The 18,495-nt window shown below is 63.2% G+C and overlaps 3 protein-coding genes and 7 non-coding genes across 10 annotated transcripts; 4 read left to right on the top strand and 6 right to left on the bottom strand.

Moving 5' to 3' along the window:
- The first annotated feature begins 3,070 nt into the window (after nucleotides 1-3,070).
- On the top strand, nucleotides 3,071-5,372 carry LOC136791339 (leucine-rich repeat-containing protein 26-like). The gene is made up of 2 exons (XM_067001314.1): nucleotides 3,071-3,192; nucleotides 3,426-5,372. Exons 1-2 carry the CDS (start codon nucleotides 3,174-3,176, stop codon nucleotides 4,631-4,633), a joined length of 1,227 nt encoding a protein of 408 aa, XP_066857415.1. The 5' UTR covers nucleotides 3,071-3,173; the 3' UTR covers nucleotides 4,634-5,372.
- A 1,334-nt stretch (nucleotides 5,373-6,706) lies between these two features.
- Nucleotides 6,707-10,130, top strand: BEST4 (bestrophin 4). The gene is made up of 9 exons (XM_067001313.1): nucleotides 6,707-6,865; nucleotides 6,985-7,079; nucleotides 7,383-7,616; nucleotides 7,988-8,142; nucleotides 8,234-8,311; nucleotides 8,549-8,701; nucleotides 8,933-9,013; nucleotides 9,381-9,535; nucleotides 9,716-10,130. Exons 1-9 carry the CDS (start codon nucleotides 6,714-6,716, stop codon nucleotides 10,128-10,130), a joined length of 1,518 nt encoding a protein of 505 aa, XP_066857414.1. The 5' UTR covers nucleotides 6,707-6,713.
- Nucleotides 10,131-11,323: 1,193 nt separating this feature from the next.
- Nucleotides 11,324-11,453, bottom strand: LOC125182243 (small nucleolar RNA SNORA35). Its single transcript, XR_007161566.1, has one exon. It is a non-coding gene; the product is annotated as a small nucleolar RNA SNORA35 (small nucleolar RNA).
- Nucleotides 11,454-11,767: 314 nt separating this feature from the next.
- Nucleotides 11,768-16,722, bottom strand: RPS8 (ribosomal protein S8). Its single transcript, XM_067001315.1, has 6 exons — nucleotides 16,584-16,722; nucleotides 15,741-15,847; nucleotides 15,271-15,370; nucleotides 13,709-13,884; nucleotides 12,633-12,762; nucleotides 11,768-11,925 (listed from the first exon to the last, which is right to left on the bottom strand). Exons 1-6 carry the CDS (start codon nucleotides 16,585-16,587, stop codon nucleotides 11,816-11,818), a joined length of 627 nt encoding a protein of 208 aa, XP_066857416.1. The 5' UTR covers nucleotides 16,588-16,722; the 3' UTR covers nucleotides 11,768-11,815.
- On the bottom strand, nucleotides 12,129-12,200 carry LOC125182245 (small nucleolar RNA SNORD38). The gene has a single exon (XR_007161568.2). It is a non-coding gene; the product is annotated as a small nucleolar RNA SNORD38 (small nucleolar RNA).
- Nucleotides 13,399-13,471, bottom strand: LOC125182246 (small nucleolar RNA SNORD38). Its single transcript, XR_007161569.1, has one exon. It is a non-coding gene; the product is annotated as a small nucleolar RNA SNORD38 (small nucleolar RNA).
- LOC125182247 (small nucleolar RNA SNORD46) lies at nucleotides 15,460-15,563 on the bottom strand. Its single transcript, XR_007161570.1, has one exon. It is a non-coding gene; the product is annotated as a small nucleolar RNA SNORD46 (small nucleolar RNA).
- On the bottom strand, nucleotides 15,914-15,998 carry LOC125182244 (small nucleolar RNA SNORD55/SNORD39). The gene has a single exon (XR_007161567.1). It is a non-coding gene; the product is annotated as a small nucleolar RNA SNORD55/SNORD39 (small nucleolar RNA).
- A 233-nt stretch (nucleotides 16,723-16,955) lies between the features above and the next one.
- LOC136791419 (U5 spliceosomal RNA) lies at nucleotides 16,956-17,070 on the top strand. The gene has a single exon (XR_010833429.1). It is a non-coding gene; the product is annotated as a U5 spliceosomal RNA (small nuclear RNA).
- Nucleotides 17,071-18,216: 1,146 nt separating this feature from the next.
- Nucleotides 18,217-18,331, top strand: LOC125182242 (U5 spliceosomal RNA). The gene has a single exon (XR_007161565.2). It is a non-coding gene; the product is annotated as a U5 spliceosomal RNA (small nuclear RNA).
- Nucleotides 18,332-18,495: the final 164 nt, after the last annotated feature.

Below are 18,495 nucleotides of genomic sequence, written 5' to 3'. Positions count from 1 at the left end.
TCACCCGCGGGGCCACGCCCCCCTCCGGGCGGCCCCGCCGCGCTCTTAAAGGCGCAGCAGGACGGAAAGGGGGGGGTGGGGGAGGGGAGGGGGGCGGTGGGGGTCGTGTGAGGGCAGCCGGCCGCTGTCACCCTTCTGTAGAGGTTTGGGGGAAGGAGCCAGCCCCGCCCCTACGCGGGGGGGTCGGTAGATTCACACCCGCCCCAGATGTGCCCCCCCCCCCAGGCCCAGAGACCCCCACGGACAGGCTCCCCTCCAGGCACACGACCCCCATAGACACAGGGATCCCCCCCCCGAGACTCAGAGACCCCCACGGGCACGCAGAGACCCCTCCTCAGCTCCCTTCCGTCCCTCCCGAGACCTGCAGACCCCCCTCCCCACGCACATCTAGGGGGGATTTTGAAGCCCACCTGTACGCTGCAGACCCTGACCCCCACACACCCACCCTGGATGCAGCCAGGCGCCCCCCCAAAGCCCCCACTCTGTCCCAGTGGGGTCCCAGCCCACCCCAGGTGGGGCACTGGGGACATGGGGGGGCAGTGGAAGATGCAGGCGGGCTGCCTGGCCACGCTGTCCCCTGGGTCTGTGCCTTTGTGCCACGCTTTGCTGGGTCTGGCCGTGCTGGCCCCGATGTGCAGTGGTGCCCGGAGGGTACAGTGGTGTCCGCAGGGCGCTGAGCCACCGCGGTGCTGCTCTCTAATGGCCACGGGGAAGACACGTCTCAGTGTCACCCAAAATAGGCCGCGGATGGATGGATGTAGGGCAGCAGGACTGGCCAGAAAACCACGGCACCCCGCTCTCCCGGATCAGCAGCGTTGCAAAAGCCCCTCGAAAGCAGATCCTGCTGCCCTTCAGGGTAGCGGGACCACGTGCAAGTCCCTCGCTCTGTGCCAATTTCCCCTCTGCTCCCCCGAGGCAGCTCAGAGCTCTGCTCACTGATGCTCGATGTGCTCCTGAACACGCCGAGGGTTTCGCGTGAGCACCCCTGGCCAACCGGCCCCGCATTTCGCAGCACACCCCCTCTCGTCCTCCGGGATGAGAACTGAATAAACCTGCCCGGAGGGAGAGATGAAAGGATCCGGCCCTGTTTACTTCCCTCTTGGCTTTCAACCTTTCACGGAGGAAGCGTGTGCAAACGCTCTGCCCGGCAGCACACCCGGGTTCCCCCTTCGGGGAAAGCTGCCGGTTTCCACCAGGGCCCCAGGGCTCCCCTGGGCACGGGTGGCGTCACGGTGCACCTCTGCCTTTCCGACGGAGGCCCCGGCTCGGGGCTCCCCGGGCAGAGCTGAGTCAGCTTCTGGAGGCAGCGTGGGGGTGGAGGTACCCAAGGGTGCAGGGAGGCCCCAGGGGGTGCTGGGGGCAGCGGGACAACCTGCAGGGGCTTGTCCTGGGGCCTCCTGCTGGGAGCCACCAGCTCTGCTGCTCGCTGCTGGCTCCTGGCTCAGTTTGGGCTAAGGTGGGTGTCCACATCCCCCCCCCCGGGGCTGGGGCACCTCACCGAGAGGGATGGAGCCCGGGAGCTGCTCCCCCCCACCTGCTGCTCAGCCCTGCTGTGATGCACGAGAGCATCAGAGCATCGCAGACGGGCGTTTGCCCACGCACCGAGCTCGGGCGGGTAGGAGGAGAGCGCGGTGTAAAGTCAGCAGCCTGCCGAGCCTGCAGAAGGGGAGGCTCTGGGGTGATCCCACTGCTTGCCTGCGCCTAACGGGCTGGAGCTACGAGGAGAAGGGAGCTGCAAGGAGAAGGGAGCTGCAAGGAGAACGCAAGAGCTGCACCTCTTTGGGGAGGCGCCCAGCGGAACGAGGACAGGCACCCGCTGCAAGTTGCATCGAGGAAAATTCCACCTAGATGTCAGGAAATGTTTTTTTTTCCCCTCGAGCGTGGTGAAATGCTGCAGAAGCCCGGAGAGGCTGTGGGACCTGTGTCCTCCATGAAATTCAGACCCAGCCTGGTCCCCCCGTGACCCCCCCCGGTGCTGCTCAGCGGCAGCAGGAGCAGGGAAGCCAAACCCGGCTCTCTCGGCAGCTGCTGTAGGGTGCAGGCAGCACCCGGGCAGGAAGAGCACAGAAAGGGCCCTGGGACAGGAGAGCTGCCCAGGAGGGGGGGACAGCCCCGAACCTCTCAGGAGTGGGGTTTTCCCCCTCGCTCAGCGCTCTCACCCTGCAGAAGATGCCGAGGAGGAGGGGAGGGCGACGGAGCCAGGGAAGGAAGCGGCAGCCCCGGCTGGGGAAGTGCCGAGGGGAAGCTGCAAATCCAGGCAGAGCCGCCTGGAGGGAGAGATAAAGGGACCCCGATCCCTCCGGGTTAAGGCAGCACTTGGGTTTGGGGGTGTGGGAGGCAGCCTGAGCTGGGCAGGAGGGCAGCCCCCGGCTCCCAGCCCCGCTGTTGTCACCTCGCTGAGCATCGCCAAGCCGCTGCTCCCCCGCCGCGTGCCTCGGGTTACCCGGCTCCTCGGGGCAGCGTTCACACCGCCGTGAGCCCATGCCCGTGTTTTTGGGGTGTGGAAATGCAGCTCCCCCCCTCCAGCGCTGCTTTCCCTGCAGGTTGTGGTGCTGTGTCCTCCTTCCCAGCCGGGTGTGGGGTGGGAGGAAGTCAGAAGGGGCCCGGTCGTGCTGGAGAGGGCGGCTGGCCCCGTTGTGGCCCCTTTGGTCCCCATCCCACCACCGCGTCCACCCCGCATCCTCGTCCCAGCGGGGCTGGGGGGCACATCGCCCCCCCCCAGGTGGGGAGCAGGGGGCTGGGACCTCTCCCCCCCCTCAGGAGAGCAGGGAATGGGGCAGACCCCGGCACAGCCCCTCTGCCATGGCTTGGGGGGGCTGATGCTGGGGTCGGGGAGCTCGGGGGGGCTGGGGGCTCGTCGGGGGGGCTGGGAGCTGGGGGGGTTGGAGGGGGCTCTGGGCTTTGGGGGATGGAGAGGGGAAGGTTAGGGAGGGGTGCCTGGGTCCGGGGTGTGGGGGGTGCCCTGCTTTTTGGGGGCACAGCGGGGCGGGCGGGAGCCCTGCGAGGGGTCGGGGCGGGGGGGGGGGGGGGCCGAGCTCGGGGCGGGGGCCGGAGGTGCGGGGCGAGGCGGGCCCCGGGGCGGCCGGGTTCCGGCGGGGCCCCCCCGGCAGCGAGGCGGAGCCGGGCGGCGGCGGCGGCGGCTGCGGGGGGAGCGCGGAGCGGCCCCGGGGAGCATGGGGCGGGCGGCGGCAGGTGAGCGGCGGGGGGGGACACGAGGAAAAACCCGGGGGGGACACGGGCAAAAGCCCGGGGGGAGCAGCGGGACGGCCCCGGGGGTGGCATCCCCGGGGTGCGGGGACCGAGTGCGGGGCGAGCGGAGGGACCGGGGGCGTTATCGGGGTAGGGGTGGGGGGAGAAGCCCCCGGCTGTGGGGTGCTGGGCGTTGGGGCCGCAGCGGGGTGCCCATCTCCTTGGCTGTCCCGCAGGCACGGCGCTGCAGACCCTGTCCCTGTGCCTCCTGCTCGCCGCCAGCCTCGCCCAGGACCCGGCACCGGAGAGCTGCAACTGCACCGAGCCCCTGGACTTCGAGGCTTTCCGGGCTGCTCCGCTCGCCGAGAGCTGCTGCCTCAACTTCAGCAGCTCCAACGTCACCCTGCTGGACTGGGGGGCTCTGGTGGGGGTGCGCGGGCTGCGGGAGCTCGACCTCTCGCGCTGCGGCATCGCGGCCATCAGCAACGCGCAGGGCGTCCCCCCCGCCCTGGAGGTCTTGCACTTAAGCCACAACCAGCTGGAAAGCCTCCCGGGGGGCTTTCTGGAAGATGCCCCGAACTTGAAGATCCTCTACCTGGACAGCAACCAGCTCCGGGAGCTTCCCCAGTCCTTCCTGAAAGCATCGACTCGGGTGCAGGAGGTCTACCTGGGCTATAACGCCCTGACTTCCCTCCCCGGCAGCCTCCTGCAGCCGTCCCTGCTCCAGCTCCAGGTGTCCAACAACAGCTGGGACTGCAGCTGCGCCCTGCTCAGCGCCCTGCAGGGCCGGCCCAGCCTGGCCGCCGGCCTCGCCTGCCACACGCCGGAGCGGCACCGCGGCGCCGAGCTCCGCAGCATCCCCCGGGACGAGCTGTGCCGCTCGCACAGCCTCACCGCCCTCTTCATCTGCCTGCCCCCCCTCCTCCTCCTCGCCAGCATCGCCTGCTGCTTCTGCAGGAGGAAGAGGAAAACCAACTACAGCCCGGGAGGCAGCCGCCCGGCCGCCACGGAGAGGGGCAGCGCGCCGGCGCCCCCCGAACCCCACCGCTACGTCCCCTACGAGCTGCCCGCTGCCCCCTCTGAGAAGGAGAAGAAGGTGCTGCTGGGTGGGCCGGCGCTGCTCCAGCCCTCCCAGGACCCTCTGGAGAGCAGCAGGGACCTGTACGAGGAGGTGGAGATCCGGGTGGGATCCCACGTGCGGCCCCACGACGGGCAGCGGGGCGCGGGGCCGGGCACCCAGCGGGGAGCCCCGGGAGCTGGGGTGGAGGAGCTGGGGGGCAGCGGGCCAGAGGGGGACACGGTGAGCGTGAGCGATGTCCTGAAGGACTCGGCCGACCGGGAGAAGATCTACATGAACCAGGCGACCAACTACTACAACCTGGTGCCCGGCATCGAGCTGGAGGACTCGGACAACCTGGAGTACGAGAACATTGACCTGCACTGAAGGGGGGACGGGATACGGGACTCGGAGGGCAACAGGGGGTGGCTGTGGCTGGGAGAGGCCGCGAGCCACCCTGCCGTGGCTTGCACTGGCAGTTTGTGAAGCTGCACCCCCAAATTCCCCCCCCCCACCTTCCCCTGCACTCCTGTGTGCACCCCTCGCTTGCCACGTGCTGCGGCTGGGCAGGGCTGCGAGCGGCTCTGGGCACCGGGGGGTTCTCTGCACGAGGTTTTTGGGGACGCAGGCACCCAGGAAGGATGTGGAGAGGAGCTGGGGGCTGCCCCATTTGATTTTTAGGGCCGGGTGACAACAGCGTGCATGCCAGGGCCGCGCACCAGGGCTCTGTCTCCTCTGCAGCCAGCTGGCACCAGGCACGGACCCGCTGCCCCCAGCCTGCACGTATCAGGGTCTGGGGACGAGAAACATGGTCTGCATGTGGGGTCCTGCGTGGGATTGGCGGGGTCTTGCTGCAAAGGGGAGCCTGGAGTGGCCCTGCCTGCTCCCCCAGCACGTTTCATGTGTCCTGTTCACACGAGCGCTTGTGCACACGCGTGTGCAAGGACTGGGCATGGATGGCCTTGCTCGTGCCGGGCCCTGCTCAGCAAAAGGCTTTTGTTTGCAGGGCGTCCAAAGGGTGCCACCGGAGCAGAGGGGTGCCCTTTGCAGCCTTCCCTCCCCGATGTGCTGTCCAGCCCTGCAGGAGCCAGCTCCTGATGCGAAATAAATCATTTTACTCTTGGCACCGCGGCTGCGCCCCGTCTCTGCTGGGCTGGGGGCGGTGGGTGCTGGCCCTCGGGGCTGAGCGAGCTGTAGCCCGTGATTTACAGCCCATGAAGGAAGCTGCCAGCCTGCCACGGGCACCGTGCTCACCAGCCAGGGCAGGACGGGCTGGGGGTGCTGTAAATTATCTCCCTGCACAGCCCCGTGGGTCGCATCCACCCATGGGTGCCCGCAGGGATGCAGACGGCCTCGTGCCCCATACCCACGCCGCTTTCTCCAGCAGGAGATGGACCAGGGGCGTCGGGGGACACGCCGAGGGCATTTCCCAAGCTGGAAGCCCCCAGCTCCGTGGGTCGGAGCCGTGGCAGGCTGTGCCGGGCCCCGTGCCCGGCAGGAAGGGAGCCGGGCAGGGCGGGACGCGGCGCTATGGCCGGCAAAGGAAGCGGCGTTTCCTGCCCGGCGCAGCCTCGCAGCCCGTGGCGGTGGTGCTCGCTCCTGCCTCGGGCTGCCTTGGGCTGGAGGGTGCAAGCACCAGCACGGGCTGGGGATGAGGACAGGGTGGTTTCGCTGCGTGTCCCGCTCCTCCTCACGGATGTTTCCCACTGCTTCACGTCCCGCTGGGACATTCGCCCTCCCAGCGCCCTCCCTGAGAAAGTGGCCCCGTGCCAGACGTCCCCAAGCCTCCACCACCCCCGCCAGGTGCTGCAGCCAAGGGACACCCAGGGGACCCCGGCGTGCCCCAGCTCTTCTGCCCACCCTGCAGCTCGTGCTGTCCCCCAGCCCCCCTGGGGACACAGAGGGACCGGGAACTGCCGCAGAGCACGAGCAGGCAGCCCGGGGCTGGCCCCAGGACGTGGCAGCAAGGGGCGCGCTACCCACGGGCACCCCAGAAACACCCCGCAGCCACCCCAAGCCAGCTCACCCCGGGGTCACATTCCCAGGGCTGCCAGGAGGGGTGACAACCCCCGTCCTTTCCTCTCCTCCTCATGGAGCCCAAATTCAGCCCGCCAAGGGGAACGGCCCAAACCACCCCGCTGGCTCCTGTGCATCCCCAGGTCCGACGCCAGCAGCTCCCACCGAAATCTCCAGTGGCAGGGAGGTGTGACCGTCCCGTAATTCCCTGTTCCCTGCCCGTGACAGCTCCAATCCATCACGCGGAGGGCTCGGCCGATGGGTTCACACCGGGATATTTAGGGGGGGGAAGGCACCAGGTGCTGCTAGGGACGTGCAGAGCAGCGTGGGGAGGGCGTGGGGCGAGCCGGCCCATGGGCACCGGTGCTTGGCGTGGCAGCGAGCACGCGTCCCAGCCAGGCAGCGTGTACCCCGCTTCTCCCCCGGCAGTGAGATCGTCATCCGTGCCACCATGACCGTCTCCTACACGCTCAAAGTCGCCGACTCCCGTTTCGGGGGCTTCTCCAAGCTGCTCTTCCGCTGGAAGGGCAGCATCTACAAGCTGCTGTACAAGGAGTTCATCGTCTTCGTGGTGCTGTACGCGCTGCTCAGCGTCGTCTACCGGTGAGTAGGGGAGCGGCTGGGACCCCACATGGAGAAGGGGACCCAGGGGATGGCTTTTTTTTTGGGGGGGGGGGGGTCTGAGGCAGCTCGCCCCTGACCCCGCTGCGTGCCCGCTGCAGGCGGCTGCTGACCGAGGAGCAGAAGCGTCTCTACACCAAAGTGGCTCAGTACTGCAACCGCTCCACGGACCTCATCCCCATGTCCTTCGTCCTAGGTACGGGTCCCTCTCCTGCTCCCCCGCGGCTTGGGGATGCCCCATCCTGCCCCTGAGCCAAAACTGCCCTGTTGCCTGGGGCCGGATGGCACTCAGCTCCCAAAGCCACCGAGCACAGCTCCCTGGCCCTTCTCCAGAGCCAGGGAAGAGCCGGGGATGTCCCCACCTCCATCCCTGGGGAGAGCAGTCCAAGGGGAAGGACAACGTGCTCTTTATCTCCAACCTGTCACCCCTGGAGAGCCGGCAGGTCCCCCTGGTGTGGGCTCGTCACCTCTCAGAGCCCCCTGCGCCGTCTCCGCACAGGTTTTTACGTCACCCTGATCGTGAACCGGTGGTGGGCGCAGTACACCAGCATCCCCCTGCCCGACCAGCTCATGTGCGTCATCTCCAGCAACGTCCACGGCAAGGACGAGAGGGGTCGGATCCTGCGGCGCACCCTCATCCGCTACGCCAACCTCTCGGCCGTCCTCATCCTGCGCTCCGTCAGCACCAGGGTGCTCAAGCGCTTCCCCACCATGGACCACGTGGTGGAAGCGGGTGAGGGGGGCAAAGCCTGGGGGGGGGGATGGCTTGAAATATGGGGCGAGAAAGCTGGGAAGCTCAGCAGTGTCCCCGTCACCCGGGGGTGGGCTAAGGGGGGGCAGTGGGGAGCCCCTGGGTCCCCCTGCAAGCATCCCTGACCCACACGTGAGGCGGCATCCTGCCCCGATGTGGAGGGGTTATTTCCTTGCACGGACACTGCATGTGTCCCTAAAGAAACCCATGTCCCCCTCTGCCCCCCCCCCAGACCCTGGAAAACCCCACGTTCCTCCTGGGGAGGGTCCCCAAAAACTCCCTTTCCCCCACCGCCGGGGGTCCGCGGCGCTGAGCCCCTGCCGCTCGCCCCCCCCCCCCCCGCCCCGCCGCAGGCTTCATGACGCAGGACGAGCGCAAGAAGTTCGAGAGCCTGCACTCGGACTTCAACAAGTACTGGGTGCCCTGCGTGTGGTTCACCAACCTGGCGGCGCAGGCCAGGCGGGACGGCCGCATCCGCGACGACGTGGCCCTGCGCCTGCTGATGGACGTGAGTGGTGCCGGGCGCGCGGGGGGCACGGCACCGCGGGGCTGGGGGGGGACGGGACCCGGGCAAAACGCGTCTTTGTCCTCCCTGCCAGGAGCTGAACGCGTACCGGGCCAAGTGCAGCATGCTGTTCCACTACGACTGGATCAGCATCCCGCTGGTGTACACGCAGGTGGGTGACCGGACCCCCGGTAAAAGCGACTTGTTCCCACCGTGCGCCCGGTGCCGCCGGCGCACAGCAATGCGCGGGAGCACAGGGTGGATGGGGAGCGTGGCACGGGGGGGGGATTGCCCCTCGGGTGGGCTTCGGGCTTTAGCCCAGAGCACCTGAGGGCATCATCGAGCAGCAAAGCCTCTGGCAGCTTCACGTCCCCCCTCGCTGCCACCACTGTCCCCGCGCTCCCCGCAGGTGGTCACCATCGCCGTGTACTCCTTCTTCGCCTTCTGCCTCATCGGGCGGCAGTTCCTGGAGCCGCTGGAGCCGGGGCAGGAGGGGGACCTGGACATGTACGTGCCCCTCTCCACCCTCCTGCAGTTCTTCTTCTACGCCGGCTGGCTGAAGGTGAGACACGGCCGGGGGGGTGCCCGGGGGTCCCTGGCCCAGGGCTTGGCACCGGCCACGTCACGGCTGGTGGCCCTCGGGGACGTGTTGCGGCGGGGCACCAGGGGGATGGAGGCTGCTCACTGCAGGGCACTGCCCGTTTCAGGTGCCCCGTGGGTGGCCCGATGGGAAGGTGTCCCAGGAGGGTGTCCCCGTCCCCGACCCCGTGTCCCCTGCCCCCTCCCTCCGCAGGTTGCCGAGCAGATCATTAACCCGTTCGGGGAAGACGACGATGACTTCGAGACCAACAAGCTGATAGACAGGAATCTGCAGGTGGGGTGTTGTGTTGGGCGGGCATCGGGACGTCCCCGCAACGTGGCAATGGGGACTGTCCCCCCTCAGCCCTGCTCCTGGTCTTTGTCCACAAGAGATTCCCATCTAGGTGCAGGGCTGCACCTTGTCCCTCCGTCCCCTGTCCACCCGTGTATCTACTCCCCCTGGCAGGGTCAGCAACCCCCTAGGGACACTCAGCAGCCTGGCACCGCTGCTCGTCCCCATCACCCAGGAAAGCATTTAAAAGAGGAAAACCCCAAATGCAGCCAGGGGATGCACCCGGAGCCTCCCTGGCTCCTTCCAACCCCTGCAGGGCTGGTGCTGGCAGCAGGACCTGCAGACACCGGGTCCTCACGCCCGTCCCCAGGTGTCCCTGCTCTCGGTGGATGACATGTACCAGAACCTGCCGCCAGCCGCCAAGGACAAGTACTGGAACGAGTCCACGGCTCAGCCCCCCTACACCATGGCCACTGCCGCCGAGACCCTGAAGCCCTCCTTCCTGGGCTCCACCTTCGACATGCGGTGAGTGCACGGCGCAGCCGGGAGTCCCAGCTGGAGACTTGAGGGGGGGTCCCTGCCTGCACCATGTGCCCTGGGTGCCACCGTCCCGGCATGGCCCTGTGCAGGGCTGGGTGTCCCCAGGCCGTCAGGGGGACCTTGGGGACGTGTGGCCGTCCCCACCACCCTGCCGTGCTCCCCCAGCATGTGCGAGGACGCGGAGCAGAGCCAGCCGGTGGAGGTCTCGCCGAGCATGCCGCGCATCCAGACGCCCCTGCTCGGCCGCTTCCTCGCCGCCGCCTCCCCCGCCATCAGCATCAAAAATTTCGGCCGGGGCGGCCGAGCCACCCCCCACCTGCGGCGTCCCCGGGGGGACGGAGCCTTCCCCTCCCCGCACCCCGGCCGCCCCAAGGACCCCGAGGCGGTGGATCGCATCGAGGAGGAGGAGACGGAGGATGAGAGCCGGGGCAGCGAGCCCCCCACGCCGGGTGGTCCCCTGGGGGGACCCCGGTCGCCGAAGGCCACCGAAATGCGGAGGAAGGAGCTGCCGCTGGTCCTGGTGAAGGCTCCGTCCAGCGAGAGCGTCGGGGCTGAGCGCCCGGGGGGCTGGGAGCCCTGAGGGTGCCCCGACGGCACTCCCGACCCTGTCCCCAGACACCCCCTTGTGCCCCCCTGCACGGTTTTTCTCCACCCAGCCCTGCGCCCGGTTGGTGGGGAGGTCCCGGTGGTTTTGGGGTTGGGCACGCAGCATTCAAAGCTAGCTGCTAGCCCGAAAATTGCAGGATTCAGCTCGCGTGTGTGGCGATGCCACTCACCGGTACGGTGAGCAGACGCACGCTCGCTCCCTGCTACCAAGGGCCAACAGAGGGGACAGGGGACAGCCCAGACACCGAGCAAGGGACAGGACAACGGCGTTCAGCGCTGTGCTGATGGCCCCCCAGTATCAATAAAGCTGCTGCCAGCGCCAGCTTTCAGGTTCGTTCTTGGCGGTGCAAAGAGGGTGGATCCCATCCCCCGGGCTGGCACTGGGGACTGTCGCGGGGTGTTAGACCCAGCGACAGAGCCAGATGCTGTAAAGCAAAAGGGCACACACGCCCCTGGCCAGCTGCCACCCGGTCCCATTCCCATGTCACACCTACGGCACGGTGACAGTGCCAGCTTCGTTCCCACGGGCCCTTGCCCTTGGCTGCCGCGTTTCGGAGCAATGACACCCATGCAATTTATTAGCAGCGTGCACTGATGAATTAGGCATAATCCTGCTCGTCAGGGGTTTACAGCCCCTGCCCTTACCCTAACATGGCAATTGTCTCAGTTTCTCCCTCCGTACAAAGTCCCCCAGGAACACCCTGAATCCTGTTTGCTCTCCGCAGAGGGCGAGCAGGGAGAAGAAACAAACCCGGAGGAAGCAGCCGTGACACATCCCTCCCAAACGCCCTTTATCGCGTCCGCCCTGCCTCTCTGGAAACAGGCGTTGCTAGAAAGCAGGGAAAGTTTACCCGAGATCACTATGGAGAAGGAATGTGCTTGTGCAAACGTCATCACGCCCGGCCAGGTCCCACCTCGAGACTCCAGGAGCGCCTGGTTCCACCCTGCGGGCACAGCGCCGGGCCGAGGCAGCGGTGCCGCGCTCCCACCAGGGCAGATGTGGGGTTGGGCAGGCAGGGCACGCACCCGCCAGGCACGCACTCCAGAACCAGGTGCTACATTTATTTATTTAAGGTTGTTCATCATCGAACGCCCCAAAACATCTGGAAAGGTTCATGCCGGTTCACCGGTTTTCCAATCCCGCGGGCGACAGGGCGGAAAGCTGGAACTTGTACCCAGCTTTCGAAAGGGGCAGGCCACGGGGAGAGCCCGGCCCTTCTGCTAGAGGGGATTTCTCTGGCACTGGGATGAGACCGAGGAGGTCAGGGAGAGACCAGCCAGTCACTTAGCAGTGCAGCCGCATTCGGCGGGTTTGAGACAAGGCAGGGGACCCCGAGGTGAGCGTGCACGGGGAACCCCGTCAGCTCCCAGAGCTCCAACAGGGGCGGGCATCCGCACCTTCCTCCGGCAGCCTTTTCCCCGCCCGTCTGTTCCACCAGGTCACCGTCCCAGCGCCCCGTGAGACGTTTTAGTCAGGAGCGAGCAGGGGCACGGTTTGCCCGAAGACACAAAAGCACCCAGTGGATTCCAGCAGATCCTTCTTGCTTTCGCATTTTCGGGGTGCTACACAAGCCCCCTCCGCCCTGCAGAGACAAATAAGCACGCTACCCATTTGTTATAGGTTTTGTTTATTGGTTCTCTCCGATGAACAGTTTGTTTTCATTTGCCTTTTCTGGCCTTGATCTTCCTCAAGTAGAACTCTAGCTCCTTGCCTTCCAACACATAGCCATCAGCTCGACCACACTGTCCAGGTCTGGAGGCAATGCAAGCTGCAAGGAGAAGCCACTCAGTTTAATTAAATAAATTCGCTACCCAGGTACGTACACGTGGCAGGAAACAACGCCTGCAGTCCCTGCAGAAGCACGAACGAGCAAGGCTCGGTAACAGACACGAGCTTGTGTGCTGCCCTAATTCCTCCCCCAAGAGACCTTGCTCTGCAACCTGCTCTGCCGGGCTGCGCCCATAATGAAGTCCTCTTCAGATCTCCAAACTGTCATCGCTCAAATTCAGTAGCAGAACTGGACAAAGGTCTCATCACCAGAAGACTTCGGAGCACGGAACTATTCACACCAGAACCGGCAACAGCTGTCTGCGTGCACGGCCGGGCTGTTTCTGACACGCAGCACACCCACAGCTGTCTGCTCATTTGCAAGTCTCACGTCCCGTCACTTATTTCAAATGCCAACCAGGAATGATCGATTGCTGGCTGGGACACGAAGCAATTCAAGCTACAGAAAGAGATCTCCTGCTCCTGCCAGGCCTGGGCTATCCCCAGAGAAAGTAAAAGAAGAGTTCCCCTACACTCAGAGGATCCTTGTGCAAATAGATCGGGAAAACACCCCCACTGCTTTCATCTGTTAGCTTTATCACAGCTCGTGGGGAAATGGTCCCAAGAACAAGAAGGGAACCTGCTCTGGAACCTGCTTACGCCCTGACTCCCTTACACCCACCCACACCACGGCCCCCCGGGACTCACCGAGCAGCTTTCCTTGCTGGAACTGCTCCTCGAGGATGCTTGCTATCTTGGCATTCTTCTTTCGCTCATCGTATTTTTTCTGGATCTTCTTTGAGCGCTTCTTGTTCAGAATTTCCTCCTCTTCAGGAGTCTAAAACGAGACCGTAGGTAAAAACAAGGTTAGCGTTAAGTGAAGGCACGGTCAAGCATACAGCCACCTCCTGCAAGAGCAGGTCCCCACTAGCATCAAAGAGAACCCAGCACTGTTTTGTTTCCCAAGTCACATCTTCCAGAGCTACAAACGCCTCAACCTAACAGAACCGGGTGCTCTTTTCACTTCTGAGGCCGACAAGCCCAGCACTGCTGACCGGAGTCACCGATGACAGCGCAGCACAGCGCCCTCAGGAAACACGCTCTAGACAGACGTGGCTGCAAAGCTTTCCCTAATGAATTACCCCTCCTCCAAAAAAAAGCGAGCACTTGTCTCTTCTCCAGACATGAGAGCGCTCGGGCGTGGCACAAGTCCTGGCAAACAGGTTCCGAGCTCTCCCCACGCTTCTGAACTTCACGGTGATCAGCTCGCAAGCGCTTTATTTTGTAAGGCAAGGAGACAACCCCAAGCTGAATGCTACACACCGGTGTTTAAATAACTTAATCTGGGGTTTGCATCTTAAAATTAGAGGTGATGAGTCTGGATGAAGATGCTTTAAGCAAAGTTTAGTCATCAATCCACGAACTTCTCATCGGAGGACAGCGCTGCCCCAGCACAAGGGCCTGCCTGCAAAGCCTTCCTCAGCATCACAAGGTGTCATCGCCCTTCCTTCAGCAGCAGAACTGGACAGAAGTATCATCATTAGAAGACATCTACAGGCAGGCCCCTGTGCAATGCCTCGGAGAGGACCCCGCGCACCCGAACAGAGCCCGACTCCTCCTGGGAGGGCAGCCTGTGCGACCCACGCTACCGCCGACGGGCACCCAGCCGATCTCGGCAGGCGCTGTTCGCCCACGACGAGCTGCCTCCGGCAGGGCAGCCTCTCCTCTTCCCAGGAGTCACAGTGACCCCCGGCCGCGAGGAACCCACCCAACACCACACGTACCAGTTTGGCGCCCTTCTTGCGTCCAAGGGGCAAGGCATAGTGGGCTTCATACCACTGCCGGTACGGGGTGCTGTCGACGAGAACGATGCAGTTCTTCACCAGGGTCTTTGTCCGCACCAGTTCGTTGTTGGAAGCGTTGTAGACAACATCGATGATCCTGGTCTTGCGGGTGCAGCCTTTCAAAAGAAGGGTACGAATTCAAATCCCCAGGGATCAGACAACTGAGGACACAGTCCGCAGCACCCCACACGTACCCTAAAATCACCTCACTCGTCACCCGATCAGTCCTCCAGCTTCCCCGGCACTGACTTTAAATTTAACTGAACGATGCAGCTAGTTTTCATCAGTCCAACTTTCTGCTGCCAGGACAGAAGCCTGTACCTGGGGAAAAGATTCAACCTAGATGAAAAACCGTGGCCTTGCTGAAACTCATCTCCAAGATGACTGAATAATGTTGAAAGCTACACTTCTGGGCCCGAGGATACCTCAGCAGATGCCAACTAACACCGTACACAGGGCTCAATCCTGAATATAGTTCCTAGAATTACTGGAGTAAGCCTTGTTGAGCAGGATTGCTCTGCAACACCTAATAGAAACCACTTCCATAGGACGAGGGGCGATGAGCAGAGAGGACGCCGATGTTTTCACCCTCCACGGCCCACCTGAAGCATCCGGTATCAGCTACTAGATTTGAGCGTTTAGCAGTTGCCAGCCCTGCAGACACAGCCCTCACTGCACGCAAAGGCCGGGTGCAAGAGTGGTTTTCTTCTCTTTACTTGTGTACCTCATACTTGTCCAGCAACGTGCGCTCAGTCCCTTCACTTCTCCGTTATTGCCTACGAATGACAGCACTCTTCCAGCTGGGACAACGCTGCTGTCAGTGAGAAGAAAGCACGTGTCTTCTGCCTCGTGCCACGCCGCTCACTGAAACCCTTACCGCTGGCTTTATCATCACACAGGGTAACAGCGACTGGGCCTGAGCTCAAGCCGAACGGTTTTTGTTTTGTAATTCCTAGGACAAAACCCACCTCGTCCAGCGGAATTACTGCAGGCTGCCCTCTCGTTTCTGTGCTGCCCACTTCTGCTTAGCTAAGCAGGAGGAATTAAAAAGCGCGTGCTCATGTAACACTGCCACGGGCCGCTCTTTTGCTGAAAAATCCTCAGCCTTCTCTCTTGGACAGGGCTACCTAACTCTCAGCAGATGTTCATCAATGAACTGGGCAGCACGTGAGTTGCATTTGTGAAGACCTAACCTGCAGGTAGTTTGCGTTTTCCCCCCTCTGTAGCCCCCCAAAGCCCAGCAGGGAGGCGATACGAGCGTGTCTCTCAGGGTAACTATGACACTCCAATCACTGTGAGCCCAGCAGACATTCAAGTCTCCTAAGGCCACGTAAGGTCAAAGTTATCATCACCACGCAGCCAGCCTCAGGTCCACTTCTGCCAAGTTCAGTGTGTCCGAAATCAGCCTAGAAAGCTGTGCACCACCCCTCTACTCTGTAGCTGTATTGGAGATCAACGTGTGTGGAAGGTTTCTGAACGCATCAGGGTTATAACGTACTTACATTCGGATCCCCAGGAGAAGTTGCCGACATCCAGGCGAAGGGCACGGTATTTCTTGTTGCCACCACGAACCCTCACTGTGTGAATTCGGCGCGGACCGATCTACATCGGAAACAAACCCCAGTGAGGTTGGCGCTGGCATGCTGCACGGCACGCACACAGGAGCCCAGCCGAACTCCGAACCCAAGGCAATGTGGTCAGTGTAACTATGACAAACCCCAGCATCGGCAGATGCAGAAAGCGACCAAAACGGTCTGTTGCATCCGCCTAAGGTGAGAATTTCATCACTCCAATTGCCTCTTACTGCAAAAACCTATCACTGCTTCCCACAGGCATAAAGAAAAAAGCCATCTTTTATAAAAGCAGTGACAGATATCTAATCACTCACAATGTATTTTTAAGCCTCTGGAAGCACACAATCATCAAATCGAATTTGAAAAAAATCACTGACTATCCTCCCCAAGCCACCCACCTTAGTGTTGGCTGGCGGCCGCCCCAACTCATACTTCCTCTTCTTGTGGTAGGGCTTCCTCTTGCCCCCAGTCTTGCGACGCTTATGCCAGTTGTCCCTGGAGATACCTGAATGGAGAGCAGCGCGGTCAGAAGATGGCATGGATCCCACCTGGCCATGGCTGGGCGAGGGTCTGAGTCCTCAGCTCTCCAAGGTTGGTATCCGCACAGTGCACTCAGCCTTATGCAGCAGTTAGAGATGCTTCATCATTGAAACTCAGAGCCTCCTCGACCTCCTCTCCCCCAGCACATCTGGGGAAGGCAGCCTCCCTCCCTCCCTCCCTCCCGCAGCTCTGCAGGGACCACCCCAGCCCTCTGCAGGAAGCAACCTCATGAATTAGCTTACAGGACCCTACAGGAAGGGCCCGCCTCACGCTGCTAAGCCCCCTGTAACACGTACCTTATGCTATGCGCTGGATCTTGCAGCTCCTTAGGAATGGATCCCCTCCCCACCTGACTGACGGGCCCTATGGGGTACACCCCCACTCAACCCTCCCTTCTCCAACTGAGCCCCCAAAAGGCGCTGCCTCCTGGGTAACGAGCCCCCCCATCACCCCCCCCCTTCATCCGCAGGGCCCCCTACAGCAGCCTCCCTGTCCCCCCCCCCCGCCGCCATGTTGGGCCCGGCCTCCCTCCCCTCCTCCCCCCGCCAGCCGCTCGGCGCTGCGGCAGCCGCCCCCGATGGCGGTCAGCGGGGCCCGGCGGCACCCCCGGCTGCCCCCCGGGACGGATGGCTGCAGGCGGCGGCAGCGCGGCGGGCAGATGGCGGCGGATGGCGGTCGGGCCTGGTGGCAGCCCCACTCACCCATGGTGCGGCCCTGGCGCAAAGAGGCGGCGCGGAGGCTCACGGGGCGGTTTGGCGCAGCGAGCTCTCGCGAGAGGCAGTGACGTCATCGCGCCGCGGCCGTGTGCTGTTGCTAGGCGACGCGGCGGTGGTGACGGCGGAGGCCAGAGGGCTGATTTGCATACCCATGGTGCACCGCGCGGCGCCGCCCGGTTCTGCCGGCTCCGGTGTCGTTTCCGCCGCTCTCGCGGGGTCGCTCGGGGCCGGGAGCGGGGCTGAGAGGTGGGGAAAGGGTGGAGGGAGCGAGACCGGGGGGAGACGGGAGAACGGTTTATCGCCGTGAGCTAGAGAGCGGCGGGCGGTGCTGGGGTCGGGCCTGGGAGAGCGATAATTATACTCTGGTTTCTCTTCAGATCGTATAAATCTTTCGCCTTTTACTAAAGATTTCCGTGGAGAGGAACAAGCACGAGTGTCGTGGAATTTTTTGAGGCTCTGCTTCGGCAGAGCTGCCCTTACTTGGTCAAAAACAGACAAAATAACGTTTTTCTTCGCACGTTTAGGGAAGCGCACCACCCCAAGTCGTGTTGAACTGCACCGCTATGGCCTCCGCCCATCTACCCAACCTGCCCAGGTCCCTCTGCAGGGCCCTCCTGCCCTCCAACACCTCCCCCCAAAGCCTTCCTACCCCCCGTCAGATCGACGCTGCTGTGAGAGGCAGAGCTGCGTTTCTGCAACAGAAGGTGGTTTTGCAGTGGAAAATCCCCCTAACCTGGCGTATTCAAAAGTGACTGTAGGGCATAGCAGTTGGGAGTATGCTAAGCAGATAAGGGGAAGGTCCTGCTGTCCCAAAATGAGGGGGATGGCTGAGGAAAACAGGACGAGCAGTGTGAAATCAGTAGAAACAAAAATCAAGGGCCCTTTAGTCACGAGAGAAGAGGGGAAAAAAAAAAAAGAAAAGAAAAGGAGAAAAGAAAAGAAAAGAAAAGAAAAGAAAAGAAAAGAAAAGAAAAGAAAAGAAAAGAAAAGAAAAGAAAAGAAAAGAAAAGAAAAGAAAAGAAGGAGAAATTAACGGTTGGTCAAATAAAATTGTACATGTATTGTATAGAAGCGCGTCGAGTAGGTTGTGAACCTGTAGCGCTCAGCGCATGAGGAAACAGGGAGGAATCAGGTGTCGGGTAACGGGGAGTACGAGGTTATGGTAAACTTTTACTGTGCGCTCATCCCTGCAGGACGCCCGCCATTGCAACCACGAATAAAATATCTCCGCAGAGGGTCCTGCCTGAAGAAAATCACTGAGAGTCTCCTCTCGCTTCCCCCCAGCTTGGTGCCTTACCGCGGTGCGCCCAGCCCCTCACCCCAGCCCCCAGCACCGCCCCCGGGCAGCGCCGTGCTGGCGGTACCCGGCACTCGCGGCCCCGCCCCCAGGCCCTGCTCATTTGCATACCCGTGGTGCACCGCGCGGCGCCGCCCGCTTCCCGCCCGCTCCGGTCCCGTTTCCGCAGCTCCCGCGGGGCCGCTCGGGGCCGGGAGCGGGACCGGAGGGCGGGGAGGGGATGGGGGGAGCGGGGTCGGGGGGAGGCGGGGCGGGGCGGGCGGCGCCGTGAGCTGGGGGGCGGCGGGCGGCGCTGGGGTCGGGCCGGGGGGTTTAGTCGTTATACTCTGGTTTCTCTTCAGATCGTATAAATCTTTCGCCTTTTACTAAAGATTTCCGTGGAGAGGAACAAGCACGAGTGTCGTGGAATTTTTCGAGGCTCTGCTTCGGCAGAGCTGCCCTTACTTGGTCAAAAACAGATTTAAAAAAACACTTTTTAGCCCAAATTAATCGTACCCTTCTCGCTTCCCGAACTCGCTCGGCTTCCGCTTACACTTCCGCAGCTCGTCCCTGCGCTACAGAGGGCTCACTGCGCACGCGCAGATCCCCCCCCACCCGCCG

This window comes from Anser cygnoides, chromosome 8 (genome assembly GCF_040182565.1).
Source record: "Anser cygnoides isolate HZ-2024a breed goose chromosome 8, Taihu_goose_T2T_genome, whole genome shotgun sequence".
NCBI lineage: Eukaryota > Metazoa > Chordata > Aves > Anseriformes > Anatidae > Anser > Anser cygnoides.
Note: the sequence above shows the minus strand (reverse complement) of the source record. Positions and strands in the feature narration are given on the sequence as shown.

Excerpts from the sequence above, each read along its gene's own strand:
- BEST4 (XM_067001313.1), top strand. The coding sequence starts at position 6,714 with ATGACCGTCTCCTACACGCTCAAAGTCGCCGACTCCCGTTTCGGGGGC. Across the intron at positions 6,866-6,984 it reads CTGCTCAGCGTCGTCTACCG|GCGGCTGCTGACCGAGGAGC; the intron begins GTGAGTAGGGGA and ends TGCCCGCTGCAG. Across the intron at positions 9,536-9,715 it reads GGCTCCACCTTCGACATGCG|CATGTGCGAGGACGCGGAGC; the intron begins GTGAGTGCACGG and ends GTGCTCCCCCAG.
- RPS8 (XM_067001315.1), bottom strand. Across the intron at positions 15,371-15,740 it reads GGCCGCCAGCCAACACTAAG|ATCGGTCCGCGCCGAATTCA; the intron begins GTGGGTGGCTTG and ends TTTCCGATGTAG. Across the intron at positions 12,763-13,708 it reads GCAAGAAGGGCGCCAAACTG|ACTCCTGAAGAGGAGGAAAT; the intron begins GTACGTGTGGTG and ends GTCTCGTTTTAG.